The following is a 17,321-nucleotide window of genomic DNA, read 5'->3' on the forward strand; positions in this document are numbered from 1 at the left end:
GTGGAAAAGTTTCAGCTAGAAGAGTCAGAGCGCACTGCACACCAAACAATTCATACTGGGAGAGACATGAGAAAACAGCAAATGCAGGAAAACTTTCCCTTGGAGATCAGAGCTCACTGATCTCAGAGTTCATACAGGAGAAGAGCCCTATACAGTCACAAGTGTGGAACCGCCTTTGGCAAGAAAACACGCCCCATTACCCATGAGAGAGCTGCACAGGAGAGAAACCCTATGGAATAAATACATTCTGGAAAGCATTCAGCAACAAATGAAACGTCCTAATTCACACTATGGAGAAGCCCTAGGAACACAACAAATGTGGAGGAGAGTCAGTAGCGCAACAAAAATGTTGGTCAGAGGAGAAGCTTTTAAATTAATTACTTAAAACCTGCAGAAACACCTAGTCCCAAGCTCAAAACCAACTGCGCACCAGAGAAGCTGTACGGGAAAGTTTGTATGTTGGATAAAGAGTGGTTCACCCTCAAAACTAGCTCCAGACATCACAGACTAGAGAATGTATACTGATCTGAAACAGTGGTCAATTTAACAAATGTAAATTCTATTCCCAGGAACACAAAATTCCGTAACTTAAACCAAGCTTTCTGTAAAAACTATCAATGAAAATGTGCGGGCCTCTGCAGCCCAAGCCTCTTCCCCCGCAGGCCTGGTGCTCAGCTTGCAAATGGACCTCCCAGTACCTATGGGGAATGAAGGGTTTCCATACCCGTCCTGAGCCACCCACTTGGGATTCACCCTCACCACGGCCATGACTCTCTGTCACTGCTCCCAACCTGGAGCTCCTAAACCCATCCCCAACCCGAACACAACACAAATACAACCCTGCTCCTTGTTCTCACATCATTAACACTACACACGTGTATCTGAATTTCTTCAGGTTTGGGAGGTTTTTTGGTGTTTTTTTTTTTTTTTTTTTGAGACAGAGTCTCGCTCTGTCACCCAGGCTGGAATGCAGTGGCACAATCTCAGCTCACTGCAACCTCCACCTCCCAGGTTCAAGCGATTCTCCTGCCTCAGCCTCCCAAGTAGCTGGGACTACAGGCACCCACCATCACGCCTGGCTAATTTTTGTATTTTTAGTAGAGACAGGGTTTCACCACATTGGCCAGGCTGGTCTCGAACTCCTGATCTCAGGTGATCCACCTGCCTTGGCCTCCCAAAGTGCTGGGATTACAGGTGTGAGCCACCATGCCTGGCCAAGGTTTGGGGGTGATTTAAGGGAGTACGCACAGGGGAGGAAAACAGCTGTACTCTACGTCTGACCTTGCCCAATCCCAGGGGGATGGGGGGAAAGCCCATGGCATTGGGAATCTCATGGGGGCACACCCCAGTTCCTCAGCTCACTCCTGCGCCCACTGCAGGCCCTTCCCATGCTCACAGGGGTCTCACCCAGGGTCTCTCCCTCCATGCCAGAGGAATCCTACCCAGGCCTGAGTGCCTCCGTCCAGATGCATAGCCCCAGGTCTCCTCTTGCTGAGACAGCTTCTCCTCCACTCCAACCCCATGTTTCATTCTGGGGTCTGCACGTTCTTCCACACTGCCCAATCCCCAGGTTATGGGGGTTGACTGAGGGGAGGAAGTCTCCCTCAAACCAGGCAAAGCCCAGGGCTTCATCATCCTCTTTGGACTTCGGATGAGAGAATAAGTTTAGTCCCTCTCTAGAGCTAGAACCTTCTCGGTGGCTGTTTCCCACCATGGGTAGCGAGTCTGGTCTGTGGTGAGGAAGCATGAAGCTCACATGCTGGAATCGGGACAGAGCTGGGTCCAGTTCCTTCTCAAGGCCAGCCCCACCGATGCGGAGCGTGGTCTTCGCGAACTCCCTGCCTCTGACTGTTCACTGTGGACCCGGGCTCTATATAGCTTCCACCGTGAGGCAAGAGGAAGAAAGGAGAGGCAGCGAGCAGTCCCGTTCCCACCTGCCCTGCTACTTGTGGTCCTCTGCATCCTCGCCCTTGGGTGGGGCTGCCACCGTGGAGGTGGCCTTGAGGCTCCGCTTTCGCTTCTGCACATTCTGCTCTGGATGGAACAGGATGACGTAGGTTTTGGGTACGTAGAGCATGCCGAGGGACACCGATGCACTCAGACTCAAGGACACGGTTAGCGTGGTTGTCTGGATGTAGATCTAGGCCATGGAAGAGGGGACCAGATGGGACTCAGCCCTGCTCTCCCTGCCCGGCCCCACACAGTCCTCACCACATACTCTGGAGCTGAGTCTGTTTCAGCTGGGGAACTGGGAATGAGCACTTAGACCAGGACAACAGTATGAGCAGAGGCCCCGGCACCTGAGGGGCAGGCAGCCTCCATGCAGCTCTGGTGTGGGCAGGAGGGAGGGGTGAGGAGGGGTTATTAACAGAGAGAGACACCTGGGGAAGTGGGAGCCAGAGTATGTCAGCGAATGAGCATGTTTCAAATACATACAAATGAATAAACGGGCAGAGACAGAATTCAGGAGCAGATGGGCAAATAAATGGATGACACATGCATAAAATATTCTGCTGCCTACGTGAATAAATGATGCAGCAATGGGCTGACGTATTACTGGGTTGGCAGTTATAAAGCACATGAAGGTTGGGCTCAGTGGCTCACACCTGTCATCCCAGCACTTTGGGAGGCCGAGGCATATGGGTCACCTGAGGTCAAGAATTTGAGACCAGCCTGACCAATATGGTGAAACCCCATCTCTACTAAAATTACAAAAATTGCCCAGGCGTGGTGGCAGGCACCTGTATTCCCAGCTACGCGGGAAGCTGAGGCAGGAGAATCACTTGACCCAGGAGGCGGAGCTTGCAGTGAGCCAAGATTACAAAGATTACACTCAAGCCTGGGCAACAGAGTGAGACTCTGTCTCAAAAAAAAAAAAAAAAAAGCATATGAAGAACTTGAATTAAAAAAAACAAGCTAACTGTAACTGGGTGACAGAGTGAGGCAATATCTCTCAAAGAAATGAAAATGATTAAAAAAAAAAAGAAGAGTGGAAGTTAAGAAGAGGGGTTAGAAGCTTGGCTAAGCGAATGAATGAACAAAGTAAGAAGAGAATGAGTGAATGAACAAGCAGCCGGATATGGGATAAACAAAAGCACGAACAAGCATTTAATCTCATGAATGAATCAACCAGCCGGACAGGCAGGAAACAGGCAGCGAGACCTCCTGGGGACCTCATTACCTTTTCAGCTGACTGGGCAGTGCCAAAGAAGATGGGCACGAATGCCAGCCAGATGATGCAGGTGGTGTACATGGTGAAGCCGATGGGCTTGGCCTCGTTGAAGGTCTCCGGCACGCCACGGGCCTTGATGGCGTACACTGTGCACGTGACCATGAGCAGGAGGCTGTAGCCCAGGCAGCCGATGAGAGACAGATCCGACATGTCGCACTTGAGCACCCCTCTGGCCTGCTCGGGGTCCACCGTCCGCTGCTCCTCATAGTCAATCACACTGTGTGGGGGCCGGGCCCCCAGCCATGCTATCACCCCCACCACCTGCAGGAGCCAACACTGCATCAGACACAGCACTTTCCAGGGACAAATCCATTCCAGCCCTGACAGAGGCCCCTGCAGGTCAGGATCCCCTTGAGGCTCTGGCCTATGGAGGGGATGCTCCACCTCTTCGTGGTAGCTCTCAGGAGCACTCAGTGGAGAAGAGGGGATGGCAGCCCAGGGAGGGGCAGCCCAAGAGGGGTCCGTCCAAAGGCCTGCGACCTGGCAGCTGCGGAGAAGGGCTGTGCTGCCCGTGTATGTTGGCAACATCAGTGCAGTGTGCATAAGGGGCAGCTTGGTGTCCTCTTCCTGTATTCTAGCCATTACCAATGCCATTTACTGCACCCCTTCAAGGTAGACGGCTGTGGCCGGAAGCTCTGGAACTGAGGCCCTACTCGCATCACCTCTCTAGCCTCCTCACGTGTAGTGAGCTTCAAAATAAGGGCACACCACAGGCAAGAGAAACAAAGGAGCACTCAGTGGGGAGGAGCAGGAATGGGAGCTGATGCTGAGGAGTATTGGAGTCTGTGCAGGCCCTCACAGGGAGGAGATGAGTTACCACTCCCTCACATGACAGGAAACACAACCTCGAGCCAAGGAAAGCTAGGGAACAGGAACGAAGCCACCTGCATAAAGGCGGGACCCTGGAAGGGCTGCCCCACACGTTTGTGCAGGTTGTTCACTGTACGAGAGTGCCTGATTGGGGGCGGGGAGTGGAGCTGGAATCCAGCCTGCATGCCAGTGCCATGCCGAGCACCTGGAGCAGGGCCATGTGATCCTACTGGAAGGGATGCTTTGCAGTCATCTTCCCACCCAGAAGCAGCAGCTTTTTGTGCTTCTCCCAAAGGCAGCAGACCCCTGAACAAAGGACCTTCCAAATAAGTGGATCACGAGGTCAGGAGATCGAGACCAACTTCCAAAATAAGTTTGGAAGTTCCTACTAGAACAAGGCTCCAGGTGGGAAAAAAAAAAAGTTGCTCATGAGAAACAAAAACGCAAGTCCAGGGCTGCACAGCAGTAACAACCAAAATGTCCCACAGATGCCGCAGCCCGTGGAGCGGAGAGCGCGCGAGCACGCCTCACTGGGAACGGACTCCTGCAAAATAACAGCAAATGAGCAAAGGACAGGAACAGGCTGAGCCCAGGAGAGGAAAGCCCCATGGCTGGCGCACTGGTACTAAGTGCAGGCAAGTTAAAACCACAGTGAGATGCCATTTCACAGCCCGTCATGATGTGGTAGTCATGGCAAAAACACCTAGCCCAGTTGTAGGCTTGTGTTTTTTTAAAGATCCCTTGTATCTGGAAAAGAGGGTACAGTGTGGGGCGGGCAACGACTGAGGCTGGGGAGGAGAGCTGGGGGTCCCCAATGGGGTCTAAGCATCTCCACCTGGGGGTGGGGGAGCATGGAGCACCTCAGGCCGGGACGTAGAGGGCACCTTCTCAGGATGTGCGGCACAGGGAGACCCTGGACCTGACCAGGGGACACTCAGGCCCTGTTATGTGGAGGCAGACGGGAGCACCTCCTAGTCATGGAGAACTGCATGACCTGAGGCACGTGGCGTGTGTGGAACCAATAGAGAAGGGGCTCGCCAGGAGTGGACAGTGCCATGCCCAAACTGGTGAGCAGGTGTTTGCACTGAGGCCATCTCCACCTGGCCCTGAGAACCCAGCTGGCCCTGCAGTGTCACACCAGGTCACCCTCCCCAAGCCATCTGTCTCTCGTACTCTTCACACAGAAAACATCCAGGGCGCCCCAGACTCCAGGAGTTGTCTCCAAGGCTGTGATAACTTTACTGTCTTAGGAAAATCCCCCAAAGGAGCTCCACGATTTAATGGCCAGCACGAAACACTGGCCACTGGATGGAATTCGATGCTCCACTCCACAGTAAAATGTTGGACCCTGTGCCTCTCATCCACACTGCCCCAATGAACAGGGCAGCAGAGAGTCCCTTGTGGAAACAGGAAAACCGGTCAGATAACTCTTTGTCCTATTTCCATATGTGAGTCAAATTGTGGAAGAGCATGCTTGCTTTATGAAAATAACTTCATTGTTGTACAGAAAGATCGCTGGAGGCCCACACTCCCCACCTTACTGCCCTGTTTTCCTTCAAGGACCCAGCAGGGGAGATGGTGGCCCTAACTGAGCTGCTGTCACAGGAGGGGAGGGGCTCCAGCACTTTGGGAGGCCGAGGTGGGCATATCACGAGGTCAGGAGTTCAAGACCATCCTGGCTAACACTGTGAAACCCCATCTCTACTAAAAATACAAAAAATTAGCCGGGTGTGGTGGCGGGCACCTGTAGTCCCAGCTACTCAGGAGGCTGAGGCAAGAGAATGGCGTGAACCCGGGAGGTGGAGCTTGCAGTGAGCCAAGATCGTGCCACTGCACTCCAGCCTGGGCGACAGAGCAAGACTCCGTCTCAAAAAAAAAAAAAAAAAAAAAAAACACCCCACAGGAACCAAAATAGAAAAGAGTGACTCTAAAAACAGCATTTCTCTTTTTTGTTTTGAGACAGGGTCTCATTCTGACGCCCAAGCTGGATTGCAGTGGTGCAATCTTGGCTCACAGCAACCTTCAACTCTTGGGCTAAAGGGATCCTCCTATCTCAGCCTCCCAAGTAGCTAGGACTACAGGCACACACCACCATGCCTGGCTAATTTTCATATTTTTTTGCAGACACAGACAGGGTCATGCCATGTTGCCTAGGCTGGTCTTAAACTCCTGGACTCAGGTGATCCACCCACCTCAGCCTCCCAAAGTGCTGGGATTACAGGCGTGTGCCACTGTGCCTGGCCTCTTCTGCTTTGTTAAGTTGGACAGTCCCCCTCCCTGCCCTGGCCCTCGGGAGCCTACGGACCCACCTGCAGGGAGGTGAGGCTGAAGGTGATGACCAGCTGCGAGGTGGGGCTGATGAAGGGAGGGGGTGTGACCGAGCGCTTGCCCTGCTCAAAGATGCGGTAGATACGGTTGGTCTTGGTGAGCAGGGCAGAGTAGCTGAGGGTCGTGCCCAGGCCCAGGAAGAGCCTGCGGGCAGCACAGACCGCGGCCCCAGGCTCAGCCACCATGAGGAAGGTGATGGCGTAGATGAGGAAGATGCCAGTGAGGAGGACGTAGCTGAGCTCTCGGCCCGAGGCCCGGACGATGGGCGTGTTGTTGTGCCGCACGAAGGCGGTCACCACCGTAGTAGTGGCCATGATGCCCAGCACGGCCAGGAGGAGCGGCGGGGCTGCCCAGGGGGAGGACCAGCTCAGGCGCACCACAGGTGTGGGGCGGCAGCCCGTGTGGTTGGGCGTGGGCCTCATGTCCCCAGGACAGGCCTCGCATGTGAACTCGTCCACCTGGAAGCGGTACCCGTCACAGGCCTCGCAGTGCCAACAGCAGGGGACGCCCTTCACCATCTTCTTCCGCTCCCCCGGCCCGCAGGGCAGGCTGCACAGAGACGAGGGCACCTCGTGGGGGTCGCCAGACCACTGCAGGGCCTCCACCTGGGACGCACAAAACACAGGTTGGGGGCCTCTGCCTCCGGGATCCTGGACCCATGCCCACCCGGGGCTCGGTCTGCACACTCACATCCAGTCTGAGGGTCTCTGCCCACTGGCCCACTGCCTGGTACCCGCCACTGCTGGCACTGCCATTGGTCGCCTGGTACTGGAAGATGTCGTACCGCCCAGGCGCATCTCCGTTCTCGTTGAACATCACAGGGGTTCCTGCGCTGCCTGGAGAGAGAGCCTGTCATCCTTGTTGGTCCTCCAGCCCAGCAGAGCTGGCCTCCTGGCGAGGCCCCAAGGACCAGCAGGAGAAAGGAGGAGCTTAACAAACATCACTGCTCATAAGGGATGTGCAAATCCAAGCTGCAGGGAGATCCCCCTTCACCCATTGGGATGGCTTCTATCCAAGAACCAGAAAACAACAAGTGTTGTGAGTGTGCAGAGAAATCGGAACCCTTGTGCACGGTGGGTTGGAAAAGGCTGCAGCCGCTGCAGAAAACAGTATGGAGCCTCCTCAAAAAATTAAACACATGACCCAGCAATTCCACTCCCGGGTAGATACCCAAAAGACTAGAAAGCAGGGTGGCAAAGAAATGCTTGTACAGACACGTTCACAGCAGCATTATTCACATAGCCATAAGATGAAAGCAACCCGAGTGTCCACTGACAGAAGAATGGACGAACACGATGGGGCCCATTCATACAATGGGATGCAATTCAGCCTTCAGAAGGAAGGCAGTTCTGACCATGCTATAAAATAGATGGACCTTGAGGACATGATGCTCAGTGAAACAAGCCAGTCACACATGGGCAAACAGTGTCTGATTCCACCACAGGAGGTACCGAGGGTAGACAATTCATAGAGAGGGGCCGTGGAACGGTGGTTGCAGATGCTGGCGGGAGGAGGGGATGGGGAAGTGTTTAATGCATACAGAATTATGGTTTCATAGATGAAGAGGTCTGCGGATAGATGGTGGTGATGGTTGCATAACATTGTGAATTTCTATTTATTTATTTATTTATTTATTTATTTATTTTGAGACAGAGTCTCACTCTGTCGCCAAGGCTGGAGTACAGTGGCACAATCCCAGCTCACTGCAACCTCCGCCTCCCGGGTTCAAGCAATTCTCCTGTCTCAGACTCCCGAGTAGCAGGGATTACAGGCACCCGCCACCATGCCCAGCTAATTTTTGTATTTTTAGTAGAGACCGGGTTTCACCATGTTGGCCAGGCTGGTCTCGAACTCCTGACCTCAAGTGATCCACCTGTCTCGGCCTCCCAAAGTGCTCAGATTATAGGAGAGAGCCATCGCGCCCAGACTGAATGTATTTAATATCACTGAACTCTACACTTAAAAAATGGTTAAGGTGATACATTTTATATTATATGCATTTTATCACAATTAAAAATGAAAAAAGTTTCACTGTCCAGGCGAGAGGATGAGTTCAGACATGGAGGGAGGTCTGAGTGATAGTATGAAATTAGAATGACTTGAACAATGAGCTCTATTTTTCTTACAAGCTTGTTCCACCAGCCTGCAGAGCTGCTCTGGAGTCATATTAAGTTGAATTGATTAGCAGAGAGCATGGCGGAGAGAAGGTGGTGAGTGAGTGTTTAGCAGAAGAGCAGAGTTTTGAATTGTGTAAAGGATAGTAATTGAACAGAAAGTCATCTCTCCACAAACCATGGACAGAGCTTGAGTCCACTGGGGTCTTCTCAGAAGACACAATTTTGAGCCCTGACCACACACCAAGCTTGGTGCTAAGGGACAGGTCAGACCCACGCCTGTGCCCAGCGCATGACTCAGAGTGGGCGGCATGTCCCTGGGTAGGCGCCCCATGCAGTCTTAACTGTGCCCCACGTGCACCCCCAGGGTCCAGATGCCCTCAAGCTCTGCGCAGTGGAGGGGAGTGTGGTGTGACCCACTGAGGGTTCCTGGCAGAAGGGATCAGAGAAGCTCTCCAGCATCTGAAATGTGCAAACCAGCGCAGGGAACACTGAAGCCTGGGGAAGGAGCAGTGTTAAAAAGTGGGGACCAGAACTTGTCTCATGTCTTTGGCACTCAGCCCCAGGCGCCCCCATTAGACCACTCAGCCTCTCCCAGCCCTTCCACCCTGAGGTCGTCCCAGGCCTCACAGACAAATCCAGCCCCCCAGCTGCCCTTCACTGCTGCAGGGGTGCAGGCACCCACTCACCATTGAAGCGGACAGCTCGAATGTACTGCAGAAGCGTCCGCCCATCAGTGGGTTCCATCGCCGGGCACAGGCCTGTGTGCCCAGGGCAGAGCGCCTGGTGCATGCTGTGGAGGGCATGGGCAATGGCGTACACCGCATCGATCACAAACTGCACCTTGCCCTCCTGCTCGTACGTGGAGTCCCGGCCGATGCGTTCCTCGCCTGTCCTAGGGATGCCCAGAGAAAGTGTGCCCGGTCCCCATGCACCCAACCCGGCCTCCCGCCTTCCCCCTCACCACCCTGGGCAGCTCTCACCTGTGCATTTGCGGGTGGAATCGTCTGACTGGGTACCTGAGCTGGTCAGTTTGCAGTTAAAATTCTCTTCCCAGAACTCGGCGAACCAGATGTTCCTGCGGTTGTTCTCCAGGGATCGAGTCATGAAGTACTGGTCAAATCCTACAGAGAGGGAAGAAGGGGGAGGGTGGCGCTGACTTGAGCCAGCTATGTTTCTCCTGTGTCTCTGCCACTTGCTCACTTTTAGCTAGGAGTGGCCAGGTGAGCTAGGTGTGGCCAGGTGTGCTAGGAGTGGCCAGGTGAGCTAGGAGTGGCCAGGTGACCAAGTTCTGATTGGTGGACTCAGAGCCAACTGGAGGTTCCAGGGTAGCATTTAAATGCTGATGCAAACTCAGAGCCTCACCATTTGAAAGACTTTTATCCCTACTCCTTCTTTCCTGTTAGGATGCTGCTGTGAAGATGTAAAGGGTGGAGCCTCAGCAGCCATCTTGTGACTATGAGACCATAAGCAGGAAGACCCAAGGCAACCATAGGGAATGGTGGAACAAAGGAATGGACAGAGCCCAGGGCTTGGAGAGCATCATTCACTCACTGCCCCACGCCTAAAGTCGCCAATTCTCAGACCTCATGTCTTGCGATGAGATGCCTTTATCGCTAAAACTACTCTCAGTCCAGGCTGCCACCTGCACCCAAATGCAACGTAGCTGAAATAAAAGGTGTGATGGTGTATATCACCCTAAGGCTAAGAGGCCCTAGCAGCCAGGACTCAGCCTTTCCAGGGTCTGTGTTTCATAAAATAGCCCTGAAGGATGTCATCAAGGTGTCCTCAGTCCAGCCTTGGGGAAAATGAACAATCCTATTGTAAAGTGAGCCATCTGTTCCTGCTGGATTCATCCAGATCCACAGGTGGGACTGGGGGTGCAAGGGCCTCATCACTCTGATCACCAGGATGGTATATTACGTATCCTTGGTTTCTCTCCCTCCCACCCTCACCCTCAGATTAGAATGTCTTTGGCAGCACTAGAAATACAGGCACTAAATTAAGAAAAAAACCCAAAAAACCAACAATTCCTCCCCGTCCAGTGAGTGGAGCGTGCTTTTCCTCGCACACCATCCCAGTCAAGCACTGCTTGGAGGGACGTGTCCACAGATTATCAGAATCATAGGATCTGGGGATCTGAGAAGGGATCTGGATTACGGCACCAATTACACAGATGCAGAAAATGGGCATCCACAAGAGGGGGTGCTGGGGAGACGCATGGGGTGGTGGATGCAGTGCCCCTGGACTCACCGTCGATGGAGGCCCTTTTGGGCAGGATGGTGATGGCCCCGACGGCCACGTCCTCCAGGCTAAAGATGGGCGAGGTCTTGGCTCCCCAGCTGTCTGAGCCGACCCACAGGAAGTGGCCGGTCAGGTTGGCCTGGCGAGCTGCCTCCAGGACCCGCCTGGTAGGAGCAGGGCTGGGGTGAGGGAGGGCCTGGGAGCCTCCTCCAGCTCGGCCCTCATCCCTTCCCACTCTATCCATCTCCCCTGCTCTATAATCACTCACCAGATCCTTGTTTCTCAGGAAAAACGGGGCTGGAGGCATTTAGGGCACTTTCCCTGGGCTTTCCTCTGATCCTAGGCCTGCCCACTTGCTCTGCCCACTGTAACCCACTGTACAGGGGGCTCAGAGGGACTCCTTGGGGGAAAATCCAGTTCGAAGCCACCCCCTCCCCACATGCCTCCACCAGCGTCACGCCCAGCCTCCTAGGCTGGAGATGAACTCGGGCCGGTGGGTCTCGGGCTGGGGTCTGCAGCCTCTGTACGGACCCTGGGCTCCTTCCCTCACAGCTCCTTTTCTGCACTGGGATCTGCCCACAGGTCCCTCCCGACACCCCTGGGAGCTGTAAACACAGACACATGTTCTGTGCGCTATTCAGTCTGGGCTTGTGGCATCTCCCCACACCAGGCTGCTTCGCCGCCGGGGGCACCAGACTCAGAGGCAGCAGCAGGGAAGGTGCGGGGTGCAGGGAGCAGGGGAAAGGGAGGAAGGGAGGGTGTGTAAGGCGGCCATGTGCAAGAGGAGGGGTGGGACCCTCAGGGAGAGCCCCAGGAGCCCGGTGATTGTGCCACTGTCTCACCTGATGTCATCCTCGTTGGCGAAGATAATGATGCCCCGGGCATTGGGCGTCTCCATGAGTCTCCTGATCACCTTGCTGAACTGTCCTGGCTTTGGTTCCCTGGGAATCTTGATAGACTGGGCAATACAGACCCCCCCTGGGTGTTGGGGGTGCCAGAGTCAGCTTCTGTCACACCCACCCACACACCCACCTGGCCACCGCTGCAGAGGACTGCGTAGCCTGGCTGAAGGGTCTGCAGGGGTGAAGTCTGGCCTGCACCCTCCGCCAAGCCTGAGGCAGGGCTGAGTCGTCCAAAAGAAAGAAGCCCCGCCCACATGGAGCACCAGCCAGGCAACCTCGGCCCAGCATGGACCTGGGCTCCCCATCTTTCTGCTTCTGCCCCGCCCGAGGGCCCCGGGCCCACACTATGTAGACTCCTTGGTGCCTCGGAGCCCCCAGCTCACCAGCCTCTCGGGAGATCTGAACGAAGGCCTCAACCCCGCTTTCGCCATAGTTGCCCTCGGAGGCCAGCGTGGACACGTAGTTCCATCCCAGCGCTCTCACGATGTCCACCATGGCCTGCGCCTGGTAGGAGTCGGGTGGCACCACCCGGGAGAAGAAGTCATAGCGCGTGGAGTCGCTGAGCTCCGGGGCTGTGGAGGCATAGCTGATCTGGGGTATCTGTGGGGCAGGACGGACAGCTGGGCTGTGGATGGAGGTCAGTAACTGGAGAGAGGGAGGGCAACGGGGGCCCAGGAATGGACGGGGCACAGAAGGTGTGCGGCAGGGACCTGGGACACAGATGGGGCATGGAAGGGTTGGGGTGGGGACCTGGGGCCAGCTGGAGCAGCCACCTGGAAAGGCAGGAAGCTGTGGGCAAGGTCTGTGTTTTGCGAGTGGGCCTGAGAATTCCGTGAATGTCGTGCGTGTGGGAGGTACGCAGGGCTGGGGAGAGGGCAGGACCGCCACGTACACTGGTACAAGGTGTGTCCTGAACAAGAACCCCCCAGCAGAGGGCCTGCAGCCCATCCAGCTGCATCCGCCTGTCCTAGTCAGCCCCAGGGGAAAGCACATTTCTTGATTCACACCAAGGGGTGGTCTGCAGGGATGGGCAGCCCTAGGAGGGATTAGGGCAGACAGGGGAGCAGCAGGGGGTGTTTGATTTAAGGCTATGTCTGGCCTGGAATGGGGTTTGTTGGAAACTGGGTTTCTCTGCATGCATTAGAGTGATTAACAGCAGCGCTCAGAGGCTGAACTGACCGGGGAGTGTGGAGGCGGAGGCACGGGGCTGAGAAGGCCACCAAGAGGGGGCTACGGGGCTCCAGGGCAAGAGGGGCTATAGCAGGAGCTGGTGTGAAGGCCAGAGAGGGGGAGTGTCTGGAAGGAGGGAGCGGGGCTGGTCCAGGGTTGTTTGAAGCAGGATAGTATAGAGAGAGCATGAAAAGGAAGCCGGGAGTGGCAGGGAGAGAGAGAAAGAGGGAAGGTGGGGGTGGAGAGGAACAAAAGGAGAGAGAAAGAGAGAGAAACAACCGAGGAGACAAAGAGACGAGAAAGGCCCAGTGGCCACAGCTCAGTGAATAATGCTGTGGTCCTCCCAGCTCTCCTGGACACTTGAGTTTGGGAACAACCCTCCCATGTCCCCTGGACCTCCTGAGGGAAGTTAATTTAAAATGCCTGCCAGCACGCTCATGTGGCTGGGAAATGAATGTAGTTCTTTCAGACCAGGAACTGCAGCATCTTGCCTGTGGCTGTGTTTTGCACAGTTTTTATTAATGTTTGCATTTCTAGTCGGGCAGCACAACCTCAGTCTGGGCTGAGCTGGCAGCAGCGGGCCCTGGGCTCACAGAATCCTGCCCGCCTGAGTCCCCATCTGGGCCCCTGAAGGCCTTGGGGTCTGGAATCTCTGCATTCCATCTAGAAGACAGAGACAGAAACTAGAGCTCTAGGCAGGGCAGGGGACACATACAGGTGGGTGAAAAACCCCTGGGCGGCCACACAGCCTGTCTGGTGCCAGCGTGGAGGTGTCACATCAACACTGCCAATCCGAGGAAACAAGGATGGGGGCTTTCATGTGCGCAGACGATGGGGAGCAGCCCCGCACGCCTGGAGCAAACACAGACGCTGCTCCCGGGAGAGTCGGAGAAGCTCTCAGGAAACAGAGGTTCCTCCCCTGGGCAGATGGAAGCTAGGCCTTCCTGCTTCACAGAGAGCCGGATGCACACAGGCCCCTCCCGCCACAAAACCCCAGAAAAATTGTCCCACAACCCCCAGTGAATGACCAAATCGAAAACCCCAAACTTGTATGCCAAAGCCCCCTAATCCCGATTCTGCTGGCCCCTAGGACTGCAAAGAACACGCTGCCCCTCACGGGACGGTTCCCTACATTTGAGGACAGAGCAGGGCCAGCCCGGGCACCTGCGCAGGGCAGGGTGCAGGAGACCAGCGCTCAGAAGAGAAAGCCCCGCCCCGCTCTCAGACGCCCCTTGAGGGAGGGTTCAAGGCAGACATTTTGAAAATAAATGATCAAAAAAGAGAAAGACCAGACCTTTCCGGCCTATCCACCCCCCATAGCAGCCCAGGGACACGTCCCAGTTACTGCTCTGGAAGAAGGAAGGGCCCGGGTTCCAAATAAAACTGAAAGTTGAAATACTACTGGGCGGTCCGCAGGTCCAGGGGGCGGGAGCACCTTGTATGGTTGCAGGGGGTGTGCCCAGAACAAGGGCACCCGAGCACGCCGCCAAATGGGGACTGAAGTCAGGCCGCCCTCCCCAGCCAACCGGCCAGAGGCGTAGGTGGCACCCGCCCGGGAAGGGGCGCCCTTGCGGGGCGGGGTAGACAAGGGCGGCTGGAGGGGTTGGGTGGATCCGATTCAGGCCTGCCTCGGGCCCAACTGACGGGGCTTCTTTGACGCTGTGTGAATTCGAGTGATTAAAACGGAGACTCTTCCAGAAGAAGTAAAGGAAGGAGACTTGGGCCACCCCAGGGCGAGGACGGGAGAGAGACGCTGGACACCGAGCCCGGCCCCGCGGCCCTCACCGCAAACAGGCGCAGCACGTTGGCGACCATGATGGAGACGGAGCTGGCCGAGGCGCCCACGACGGCCACGACGCGCTCGGGGGGCGCGGTGCGCAGCGGAGGGACGCCTCCCGGGCAGCGCACGCCCACCTCCTCGCCGTCGCCGCGGCCGCGGATCAGCGCCTGCACGAAGCTCAGCGCCTGCTCCAGCGCGTAGGTGTCCCGCGAGCAGGTGTCCAGCAGCCGCGCGCCCAGGCGCACGCCGGGCAGCAGCTCGGGGTCGGCGTTAACGCGGTCCAGCGCGTACAGCATGGCCTCCAGCCGGTGCACGCCCTGCTCCTTCTTCAGCGGCCCGCACGCCCGGCCCGCCGCGCCCCGCGCGTGCACCGGGAACAGGCCGCCCAGCGTCAGGCCGCCCGCCAGGCGCACAGAGCCCGCGGCGCGCGCCAGGCCCGCCTGTGCCAACCACGCCAGCGGCAGCAGCGCCACGAGCAGCGGCTCCCGGGCTCTCCGGTGCCGCTCCATCGGCTCGTCTAGCGGGCTGCGGGGAGACAGAGGGGCGGGGAACGCTCTGAAGGCGGGGGAAGGAGAGCGCGGGCTCGGGGCGCGGGGAGGGACTCCGGGGTCCTGGGGAGAAGGAGCTCGGGGCGCGCCTTCCACTTTGGCTCTGGGGAGTTAGCTCAGCCGGCCTGCCCAGGCCTCCGTCTCGCTCTTACAAGCGCTGAACGCTATTGCCCGGGGTCCCGCCCGACCACTGCCTCCGCCCGACCACTGCCTCCACCCCTCCAGCCCTGCCACTGCCTCCACACCTCCAGCCCTGCCACTTCCCGACAGCTTGGCCCCTCTTCCTCGGGGTGCATCCCCAGCGCACACCCAGGCTCTCTCCCCAGCCAGTCACCTGCGCCAGCCGCTGTCGGTTCAGGACAAGTCTGTGACAGATGCGGCGGAGGCCCTGAGCGAGAGAGGATTTAAGGATTCTAGGGAGGGATGAGAGACCGCTCTGAGGGTGGAGACCCCTCCTGAGTGTGGGGGGTGGCGGTGCTGGCTCTCCCCGCATCTCCTTCCCCTCCCTCTCCTAATCTCTGGGTCTGTTTCCTGTTTTCCTGCCTTTGGTTTGCGTCTGACTCAGACTGTCTGGCTGTCTCTCTGGGGCTGTGTCTGACACATAGTCTCTGTCCATCTCTATCTCAGTCTTCTGCCTCTAGGTCTCTGTCCCTCAGTCTCTGTCTCTGGCTTTCTGCCTCTGTCCTCTTCTTGGAAATCTTTTCTGTCTCTGTCCCTTCTTGTCTCCCCCTGCCGTTATCTCTCTGTCTCTGACCCCTTTTCTGTCTCTCTCTCTCTGTCCTGGCCACTGGTGCTCTTGACTGCAGTTGCCTAAGGCATTCCCCAGCTTTCTCCTTGCAGAACCTGCAGGGGGCAGGGGCTGCCTGAGCTGGGAGCGCCCGAGCAAGAGAAGGAGGAGCGAGGGGCAGGACGGGGCCAGGAGGGAGAAGCCTCTAGTATTAGCGAACTTACAACACCCTGCAGTCGAGAAACAGCCCTCGAGGAGTGAGTTGAGTTGCCCAAGTGCATGCAGCTGGCATGTGTGGGCATCAGGATTCACACCCAGAATGGCATGAAACAACCAGCCCACACTGCCTTGGATGGAGGGAAGGGAGGGGCCGGCTCTCCTTGCAGCTCCCACTCCCGCCTATTGCATGGGAGGATGGAACCCCGAGGGGTTGTTCTGGCTGGGTAGAAAGTCTCCTCGGGCTCTGGGTCTGAGGCAGCTACTCGAGCTGTGGTACACACTGTGCCAATGCTCTCTGTACCTAACTCTCCATCTCATCATGGAGGCCAAGGTGAGGGGGCTTGGCCAAAAGATGCTTTTATCATCACCCCCATCCGAGGCCTGGGATTTGGCTCTCTGATGCCAAGAGAGCAAAGGGCATCCTGGAGACAGGTGGTGAGCTCCTAGCCACAGGGATTAGCAGGCTCCTCGTACGAGGGCCTGAGCCGGCTTGGGCTCCATTAGACAGGCTGGATTAGGGTGGCTGCGGGGATTTGGACAAGACTGGTAGAGGGAGCAAGCAAGAAACATGCCACCTTTCTCTCTTCCCCCACCTCTCCCAGGCCCTGATAGTTTCTACTGCCAGAACCACGTCTCCTGGTGGAAGCCCAGAGTCAACAGGCTGGGTCTAGCCCTGCTCCTATCCATTTTAACAGTGGGAAGGGTGGGGAGCTTGGCTGGTGCCAGGCCCTGAGCCTAACATTGCAAAGGACTGCATAAACTGGGTTTGGGAGGTGGATGGGCCCTTCCCCGTTCAGGACGAGCCTGACAGCTCCCAGCACACAGCAGCCTCCTGCTTGGCAGGACCAAGGCAGCGACTGCCCCTGTCTGGAGGACAGACCATCAGGAAGTGGGGGCAGCAGCTGGGGGACTGGCAGGGGGTCCTCACCCTGTAGGAGGGAGGCGTGCACACCTGTGAGCAGGGGGCTGGAGGAGAAGGGGAGAGGGGTGGCAGGATTTTAGGCCTGATGGAGATTTGGCTCTTGGAGGGGTGGAGGATGGCGTTGCTGCTGGGGCATTCCCTGAGAATATGAGGACCAGAGACAGCGCTGAGCAGGTCAAGGAGGGCAGAAGCCAAGAGTTCGGGTTTGGGCAGGAAAGTGGAGGCTTCGTGGTTCATGAGCCTGGAACCGAGGGAAGAGGCCAGGGTGGGAGAGAAAGCTGAGGTGTGATCGCCACGGTGGTGTTTAAAGCCGTGGGACGCAGGA

The 17,321-nt window shown here is 56.7% G+C and overlaps 1 protein-coding gene across 1 annotated transcript; it reads right to left on the bottom strand.

Annotated features, from left to right (window-relative positions):
* Nucleotides 1–1,135: 1,135 nt before the first annotated feature.
* GRM6 (glutamate metabotropic receptor 6) lies at nt 1,136–15,576 on the bottom strand. Its single transcript, XM_054487671.2, has 11 exons — nt 15,463–15,576; nt 14,586–15,105; nt 12,014–12,230; nt 11,571–11,706; nt 10,738–10,892; nt 9,468–9,608; nt 9,174–9,374; nt 7,061–7,206; nt 6,352–6,975; nt 3,182–3,493; nt 1,136–2,140 (listed from the first exon to the last, which is right to left on the bottom strand). The coding sequence occupies exons 2-11, from the start codon at nt 15,087–15,089 to the stop codon at nt 1,943–1,945; spliced, it is 2,634 nt and encodes an 877-aa protein (XP_054343646.1). The 5' UTR covers nt 15,090–15,105; nt 15,463–15,576; the 3' UTR covers nt 1,136–1,942.
* Between the last annotated feature and the right edge of the window lie 1,745 nt (nt 15,577–17,321).

This window comes from Pongo pygmaeus, chromosome 4 (genome assembly GCF_028885625.2).
Source record: "Pongo pygmaeus isolate AG05252 chromosome 4, NHGRI_mPonPyg2-v2.0_pri, whole genome shotgun sequence".
Lineage (NCBI taxonomy): Eukaryota > Metazoa > Chordata > Mammalia > Primates > Hominidae > Pongo > Pongo pygmaeus.